This window comes from Arabidopsis lyrata, assembly GCF_000004255.2.
Source record: "Arabidopsis lyrata subsp. lyrata unplaced genomic scaffold ARALYscaffold_2, whole genome shotgun sequence".
Lineage (NCBI taxonomy): Eukaryota > Viridiplantae > Streptophyta > Magnoliopsida > Brassicales > Brassicaceae > Arabidopsis > Arabidopsis lyrata.
Window position 1 is genome coordinate 4,672,591 of NW_003302554.1, and position 9,001 is coordinate 4,681,591.

The 9,001-nt window shown below is 34.4% G+C and overlaps 1 protein-coding gene across 12 annotated transcripts; it reads left to right on the top strand.

The window, feature by feature from the left end:
- Positions 1 to 258: 258 nt before the first annotated feature.
- Positions 259 to 6,757, top strand: LOC110230972. Of its 12 annotated transcripts, none has more exons than XM_021035336.1 (9): positions 259 to 409; positions 720 to 799; positions 4,910 to 4,989; positions 5,067 to 5,214; positions 5,298 to 5,501; positions 5,581 to 5,673; positions 5,758 to 5,859; positions 6,069 to 6,367; positions 6,592 to 6,755. In XM_021035336.1, the coding sequence occupies exons 3-8, from the start codon at positions 4,970 to 4,972 to the stop codon at positions 6,279 to 6,281; spliced, it is 780 nt and encodes a 259-aa protein (XP_020890995.1). In that variant the 5' UTR covers positions 259 to 409; positions 720 to 799; positions 4,910 to 4,969; the 3' UTR covers positions 6,282 to 6,367; positions 6,592 to 6,755. The 12 variants fall into 12 exon arrangements, with proteins under 12 accessions (XP_020890995.1, XP_020890996.1, XP_020890997.1 ...); XM_021035337.1 differs by having other exon boundaries at positions 728 to 799; XM_021035342.1 differs by lacking the exon at positions 4,910 to 4,989 and adding an exon at positions 1,290 to 1,866 and having other exon boundaries at positions 266 to 409; positions 5,174 to 5,214.
- The last annotated feature ends 2,244 nt before the right edge of the window (positions 6,758 to 9,001 follow it).

Here is a 9,001-nt window from a genome sequence, read left to right on the forward strand (position 1 = left end):
ATTTTTACGTAAGCATTGATACCTCACACTCTTTCTTTATAAGATTTAAATTGTTTTGATTTTATGAAATAATAATATTTGAAAGAAAGTCATCTATACTCACTACAAGAAACAAGGGATTTAAAGTCATTTTATTAGGATCATTTTACTAAATGACCTTAAATTCTTAAACTATAAGGGATTTAGAGTCAGTTCAATAACTGACTTAATTATTTGATGTTAAATTCTAAAATCTATGGGCTTTTATAGCCCAAACGCTTTCACGAGAACCAAAATTAAATTCGATCTTCAAAGATCTTCTTCTCCAAAGCTTTCACGAGAACCAAATTCGATCATTCAAAATCAGAATCGAAGATCTTCAATTCCATCAAAATCGAGGAGCTTCGTTTCTCTGATTTCTTCGATTGAGGTAATTCTTCAATTTCTAATGCGTTAAGATTGATAGATTTCGAAGATCTTCAATTCCATCAAAATCTAATGCGTTAAGATTGATAGATTTCTGGTCGATTCGTTATAGCTCAACGCATTAGGAGTCAGATGTAGCTCAACACTTTTGTTTCGTTCAATCGTTTATTTATGGTCGATTCGTTATAGTTCAACGCATTAGGTTGGATATGTGTGGTGGTCAATCGTTCTTAGGTTGGATCTGTGTGGTGTTCAATTGATTTCTAGTGTTAGAAACATGTTGATTCTAACACTAATTTTGAATTTCGTTGAAGGACATAAGGGATCCTGAAGAATTTTAGGATCCATTTCGTTGAAGGACATAAAGGGATTCTCAAATTTCAGAAAAATTCAGGTATCATTCTCTGATTCTCAAATTATGAACATTAGCTGCTTAAAAACGAAAAACGAAATTGTTCTTTTACTTATGAACATTATTAGCTGCTTAAAATTGTTTCTGGATTCTCTGATTCTCAAATTATGAATATTAGCTGCTTAAAATTGTTCTTTTACTTATGAACTTTCTCTGATTCTCAAATTATGAACATTAGCTGCTTAAAATTGTTTCCGGATTTGTCTTTTACTTATGAACATTGGCTGCTTAAAAACGATAATTGGATGATACTAAAATTGTTTCAAGATTCTCAGAAAGTAATAATTGATTCATCAATTATTTTTCTATGTTTATGGTGTTCGATTTTCATTTCTATGGAAATCATCACAGTGTTTTGGTTATGGCTTGTAACTTAGTTGCAATTATTGGTTTAACTTTGAATGAACTTTATATGTTATAAGCTGAGAACTTTAATATGTCATATCTGATAATTAGTTTACTTGATTTTTAGAGTAAAATGGACAAGTCTTGGATAACAAAACACCGTTTATCTCAAGACTACATAAATGGAGTCAAAGAGTTTTTGGATTTTGCTTTTGGTTATAGTAAGACAGATATGACCAAATGTCCTTGTCAGCGTTGTTTTCTTGTTAAACACAAGAATAGGACTGAGATTGAGGGTGATTTAGTCTGTCATGGTTTTCTGCCTACGTATACAAATTAATTGGTATCTCCATGGTGAAGAACTGGATTTTCAAGAGCAAGAAGTGAGACTAGAACATGAATCTGATGATGATCATGTTGAAAACCCGACTATGAATCTGCTTGGAGATGTTTTTCCAAGTATGAGTAATAGTTTTAACGATGATGCTGCTAGTATGCCTACTATGGAGGATCATTCAAAGCAAAATGAGGTGTTTGATGATTTGCTAGCAGACTGCAATGAAGCTTTGTATGAAGGGTGTCACTCTTTTAGCAAGTTATCATTCATGCTCAAGTTGTATCACATCAAGTGTATAACTAGAATCAGTGACAAAGGAATGTCAATGATACTTGACCTTTTGAAAGAAGCTTTTGAGCATGCAAAGTTGCCAAAATCTTTCAATGATATGAAAAAGATCATTCGAAAGTTAGGCTTTAACTATGAAAATATTCATGTTTGTCCTAATGACTGCATGCTCTTTTGGGGAGATGATGCATCTAGAGAGACTTGCAAAGTTTGTGAAAGTTCAAGGTGGAAGACATCTACAGTAGTTGATGAAACATTGGATAAAAAGAAGAAAAAGAAGCAACAAGCTGCTAAAGTGCTTAGATACTTTCCGCTGAAACCACGCTTGCAGCGTTTCTTCATGTCATCCAAGACTGCTAAATACATGAGGTGGCATGCTGATTCTGAGAATAAAGATGGTAAGCTAAGACATCCAAGAGATGGCAAGGCTTGGAAATCATTTGATGGACAATTTCCAGAGTTTGCATCAGATCCAAGGAATGTAAGACTAGGATTAGCAACTGATGGGTTTAATCCATTTGGCTCTATGAATACAAATTATAGTGTATGGCATGTGCTCTTGTTTCCTTATAATTTTCCACCTTGGATGTCTATGAAGCAAACATCAATGATTCTTTCAATGATAATCCCTGGAAAACACATGCCGGGTAATGATATTGATATTTATCTTCAGCCTCTTATACAAGAACTCAGAGAGTTATGGTTTGATGGTGTGCCAACATTTGATGCTGCTTCAAAAGAGACATTTAGTATGCGTGCAGTTTTATTATGGACTATCAGTGATTTTCCAGGACTTGGCAATTTATCCGGGTGGAACATATATACAGGATTAGCTTGTCCTTCTTGTAATTATGATGCAATAGAGTGTCGTTTACGCCATGGAAAAAAATACTGCTACATGGGACATCGTCGGTTTCTGCCTCAAAATCATAAATTTCGGGGAGATAAGCAACATTTTGATGGATGTATTGAAACAAGGGATGCTCCTATTACACCATCAGGAACTGTTATATTACAACAACAAGGAAATGTTGATGTAATTTTGGGAAAGAATGTTGATAAGCTTGGAAAGAAGAGGCGCATAGTAGAAGCTAGGAAAAGTCAGTGGAGGAAGAGTAGTATATTTTTTAAACTGCCTTACTGGGAATATCTTCTGTTACGTCACAATCTCGATTTGATGCACATAGAGAAAAATGTATTTGATAATCTCATCTTTACATTATTAGATGACAAAGGAAAGTCAAAAGACAATCTTAGTGCTAGAAAAGATTTACAAGAGCTTGGTATTCGTCAGGAGTTATGGTCTGATGAAAATGGAAAATATCTTCCATCATGTTTCATGATGACTACACAAGAGAAAGATCGATTTCTTACTATTTTAAAGAGTGTAAAGCTTCCAGATGGATATTCTTCAAATATCTCTGCTTGTGCTGATTTGAATCAACGAAAAATGATTGGATTAAAGAGCCATGATTGCCACATCTTGATGGGTTAGTTGTTGTCCATTGCTATACGTAATGTTTTACCTCGAGAGGTCTCATTTGTTGTAACAGAGTTATGTTGCTTTTTTCGAGAAATAAGTTCAAAGGTATTGGATCTTAAGGATGTAGATAAGTTACAGGAGCATATTGCACTTACATTGTGCCATTTAGAAATGATTTTTCCTCCATCATTTTTCACCATAATGGTACATTTGACCATCCATCTAACAGAAGAAGTGAAACTAGGAGGTCCAGTTCAATTTCGATGGATGTATCCAATTGAAAGGTAACTTAGATCCTATATTTTCTTTGTAGGATCTTTAATAAATTTGTAACAATACTATATTTTCTCTGTAGGATCTTTGGGCGTTTCAAGTCTTATGTTAGAAATCGAGCACAACCTGAAGGGTCCATTTGTGAACAGTACATTGCTGATGAGTGTCTTACGTTTTGCTCTATGTATCTTGATGATGTAGAAACAAGATTTAATCGTATTAGGAGAGTGGATGATCACCCTGTGGTGGAGCATGACTTAGGTCCTGAATCAGAAATTCCACACAGTTTTCCTTTTCTTGGGAGACCTGTTAGTGCTTCCAGATTGGATACACTTAGTCCTATAGAAAGGCAACAAGCTCACAGATACATTCTAGTCAATAGTTCATTCTTAGATGACTATCGCAAGTAAGTTTTCTATTTTAGGCTTATAGTTTTTAATTGATTGTGGTCATAAAGTTACCATTGTCTCTCTTTGAAAATTTGTAGGGTATTTAAGAGTGAATTAAGCAGATCACAATTACGACGTCGAAAAAGAGGACATGTGATAGATATAGATCAACATGTGCATATCCATTTTAGTCAATGGCTTAAGCAAAAGGTAGAAAAGAATGGCCTCGGAGGTATGTCTGATGATATGCGTTGCCTTGCAGCTGGTCCATCTAGTAAGGTTCTAAATTTCTCAGCTTATAATATCAATGGCTTCAAGTTCAGAATTATAGAAAGGGATCAAGACTTGAAAACTCAGAATAGTGGAATTTTTGTGTCAGCTGAAACCATTAGTTATGCAAGTTCTCGTGATATTAATCCTAGATCTGGAAATGTTTCTTACTATGGAAAATTAACTGAAATTCTAGAACTGAACTACTATGATTCATTTAGAGTTGTGTTGTTCAAATGTAAATGGGTTGATACTCGTGATGCTCGAGGATTTAAGAAGGATCAGTTTGGTCACTCTATGGTAAATTTCTCTCGTTTGATACACACTGGAAGTGGTGAGGAAGATGAGCCTTATGTGTTGGCTTCTCAGGCAAGATTGGTGTATTATGTGGAAGATCCACAAGAAAAAGATTGGAGTGTTGTTGTTCACGTCCAACCAAGAGACTTGTATGATATGGAAGATCCTACTAGTTCAGATGAAATTCCTCCTCAAGTCGTCATTGAAGATCCTCCTATTCAAAGTTCAATGACTATATCTGATAATGTTTCTGATATTAGATTAGTGAGGCAAATAGAAGATCTTGAAAGTTCTCAGATTCCATCTGATTTATATGATAATATGGAGGTGATTATATTTGCTTGAATTTTGCTTGATGATTATGATTTTAAAAGTATTCTAACAATTATTTTCTATCTTTATATGTGTAGTATGTCTGAGACTGATTCTCAAGCTCCCCCTCCTCTTGGACCAGAATTAGCTAGTGGAAAATGGAGAGTTCGTGTCATAGGTTAGTTTCTTCTTTAGCTTTTTCATGTTTTAACTTCTTTTCTTGCAAAATCGGCGGGTTATGGTTGATTTCAATAGAAGAGGACAGGTTATTAAAGATTCTGGAGGTTTGTTTGGTTCGTGGTTAGGTTCACTGAGTCATGATCTTAATATATTACCTATTAACTACACCGATTGGAGGAAAGTTCCCAATTACAGAAAAGAAATGGCTTGGAAAGTGATTCAGGTATTTTCATTACCTATTAACTATTAGACTTTACTTTAGATAAGCTCTTACCATCTTTTCCGTTCATTTTTACATTAACACAGAAAAAGTTCTGGTTTGATAATCCAAGGAGGAGGAAGAAATATGTTTTATCTGCATTAGGAGTCAGATGCAGAGACTTGAAACAACGCATTTGGATGAAGTACAGAAGAAATACTATAGAGGAAGCATTTGAAGCAAGACCAGGACTTATTCCTGAAGATCATTGGAAAGAATTTGTGGAAATGCAGTTCACTGATAAGGCTAAGGTAAAATCTATTCCACAACTACGTTATAGTTTATATATATCACATACAAATAACTATGTACTGCTTTGTTACAATATAGAGAGTGAGAGAGCGTAATATTAATAGTCGAAACAATCATAAAATGCCACATACACTTGGAAAAAAGAGTTTAGCAAGAAAAGCTAATGAGATGGTACGTTTAGTCAATCTTTATTCTGCATTAATTAGTACTATGATTCTGTCAATCCTCTTTAACTTGGTGCAATTGTACATTTAGGAAGAGGAGACAGGCAAAGAACCAAATCGAGCTGAACTTTTTATTGCATCAAGGACTAGATCAGATGGAAGTTTATTGAGCAACGAAGCAAGAATCACTGTGGTAAGTTGTCAGCTTTGCTTTTAGATTGATGGTTGATCTCTGTAACTTTGAACTTGTAACTTGTCTGTTTTGTAACTTGTAACTTGCTGTTTCACTATGGTCAGTTTTGCTTTTAGATTGATGGTTGATCTCTGTAATTTGTAACTTGTCTGTTTTATATGCCTGATGATCTCTGTAACTTATGAATCTCTGTTTCATTATTTTTGCAAGATAAGCTTTCCCAAGTAATGATTAAGAATATACAAGATGAAGCATCCAATACTGAGTCTAGACCATATGATGCATTTGAACAAGTGTTTGGTTCTGAGCCTACAGGTCGAGTTCGATGTGTTGGACGTGGAGTAACACCGTCCAAGTATCTTTTGGATCAGGAATCTGTGATGTCGTCTAATGCTGAGATTTTGGAGCTAAAACCCGTTTGAAAGGACTTGAAGATAAGCTAGAAATCGTGACAGATGCTCTTTTTGTTCTTGTTAAATCGAAAACTGAAGGAAGATACTGAAGTAAGGTGCTAACTCTCTTGTCTCTTGTCTCTCTCTCTCTCTTGTGTTGGAATTTGATTTGAGTAGTGTTATAGGTAGTGTTGATTTGAGTAGTGTTATAGGTAGTGTTGATTTGAGTAGTGTTATAGGTAGTGTATAAAGCTAAGTTGTAGATTTCAGAGATACATTATAGATAGTGTTGTTGCCGTCTATAACCAAACTGAGACTACATTATATGTTTTTGTTTCAGTTCACAAGGGTACTAGAAGAAGAAGTGCATAGAAATATGATCAGATATAGCATATCATATGTTTTTATTTTTATAGCTGAATCAGATATTCTTGTATCAGACTTTGATCAAATATTGTTTTCTATTTGACTTTGGAACATGAAAATATATAATTTATTTGGTTATTGTTCCTCATTTTTTTTACAGTTTTAATTCAGACAAAAATTAAAGACACAAATGAAACTGAAATTCAGACAAAAAACATAACTAGATTTCAGACAAGTAAATGGATTCAGACAAAATATAAAGCCCATTAAAAAATTATGGCCCATATTGATTTCTGACTTTAAGTTTGAAGTCACTTTTTGAAGTTTGAAGTCACTTTTTGAAGACAAAATATAAAGCCCATCATTTGTTGTATCATTTTCAAAAATGACTTTATATTGTTAGGGTCATTTAAAAACTGACTTTAGGAAACTTGAAAAATGACTTTAAATCCCTTCTTTTTTGTAGTGACTTGGCTTTTAATTTAAAGGTCTTATTGTTGAATTTTTGTGTGTGGTTTAAATGCATTAAATAAAAGAAGAATTTTCTGAAATAAATAAATCAGATTATAGGTCATATGCTTTTTTCTTTATCAATGTAAAAAGAAACAATTACTGTACGTTATCGGTTATAACTAAGATGATTTTTCAGATTTGAATATAAAATTTTATATAGTTTATTAAATAATTTGTCAAGATTGGTCAGAGAAATGGTGAAAGATTGGTCAAAGTCTGTCTGGTTTAAGGGTTCGGTTCCTAAGCATGCGTTCAACATGTGGATTGCCCATCTTAACAGACTACCAACGAGGCAGAATCTCGCTACTTGGGGTATTTGCGATTCAACTTCTTGCTGCCTTTGCTCGCAGTAAACAGAAACAAGGGATCATCTCCTCATTACTTGTGACTTTTCTGCGGTGATTTGGAACTTGGTTTTCAATAGGTTGTCTCCAACACAGCTGCTTTTCAGCATTTGGGCTGAACTCCTCTCGTGGACCCGACAAAGATCCGCCATTGCTCCTTTTCTCCTCAGAAAAATTGTTGCTCAGGCCACGCGCATCTTTTATATATGGAAATAGATAAACAATGTCCTTCACAATGCACACTTGATTTCCTCACAAATCATTTTCAATGGTATCGATCGTGAGGTCCGCAATACCATCACGACTAGAATACATAAAAGGCAATGGCGACCGCTAATGCCGCTATAGATCAGATAGTTTTCCCTGAACTAACCCAAATTTATTGTAACCTTGTTTTTAGCCTTTTTTCCAAGGTTATTCTACTTAGGTAATTAATGTATTGTATTACTACTTTTCATTATATATGATATTCACAATCACAATTTAGGAAAAAAGAAAAATTCATAAACAAAGTTAATTCAAATTGTTACAAAAAAAAAAGAAAAAAAAAAACTCACACATTAGTCTAATGCCTAAACCGTCATTGTTCTCAATTTTTGAAGGGTTGTTTTTAGAGTGATTTGCAAGAATAACATATTTTGATAACTTAATTAAATTTATAGCACTATAAAATGAAAAATAAAGAAACTAACACTAAAGGGTTGTGAAATGACTAAATTAGATTTGGGTAGTGGATGCACAAGCGTGGAGAAAAAAAAAGAAGCCTAGAGGAAAAAAAAAACAAGGTTTCTCTTTCCTACATAGAGCAACAGACAATTAAACCCCATCCTTACTTTTTTTTGTAATAATTGTTGAAAAAGTTTTTTATTCAATTTCAAGATTCTGATTTTAAAAAACTTATATTTTTTCTACATCAAACATACTTTGATATTTTAATTTCGGATACATATTTTTCAGTTATCTACATATAACATATAAACGAAATAGTATAAAATGTAATAAAATGGAATAGAACTTTTGCCCCAAAAAAACTAGAATAGAACTAGAGGTAACGATTATAACTCCGACGAAATGGACGATACCAAAAGTTAACTTTTCACGATGTGGTTGTGGTGGTGATTGTGATAATGGAGATAGCGGTAGTGATTGTGGTAATGGTAACGATGTAATGTTGGTGGTGGCGGTGATGACGACGTAATGACGCTGGTGATGGTGTGGTGGCGGTTACAGTGATAATGGCGGTTGTAAAGGTGGTGGGAGCGACTTGGTGGTTGTAGTAGTGGTGGTGGTGTGGTGTAGGTGACGGTGTGATGGTGGTGGTGTAGGTGACCGTGGTAGTTGCGGTAGTGGTGGGGATTGCAACGGCGGTAGTAATTGCGATGGCGGTGGTGGTGATAATGTGGTGGTAGATGATGTGGTTGTGGTTAGGCCCGGCCCTGGACCAATTTCTATGATACATTTGTATTGGGCCTCATATTTTCGAGGCCCAATTATGTAGAAATTTTTTTTTTTTTTTTTAAACCTCAA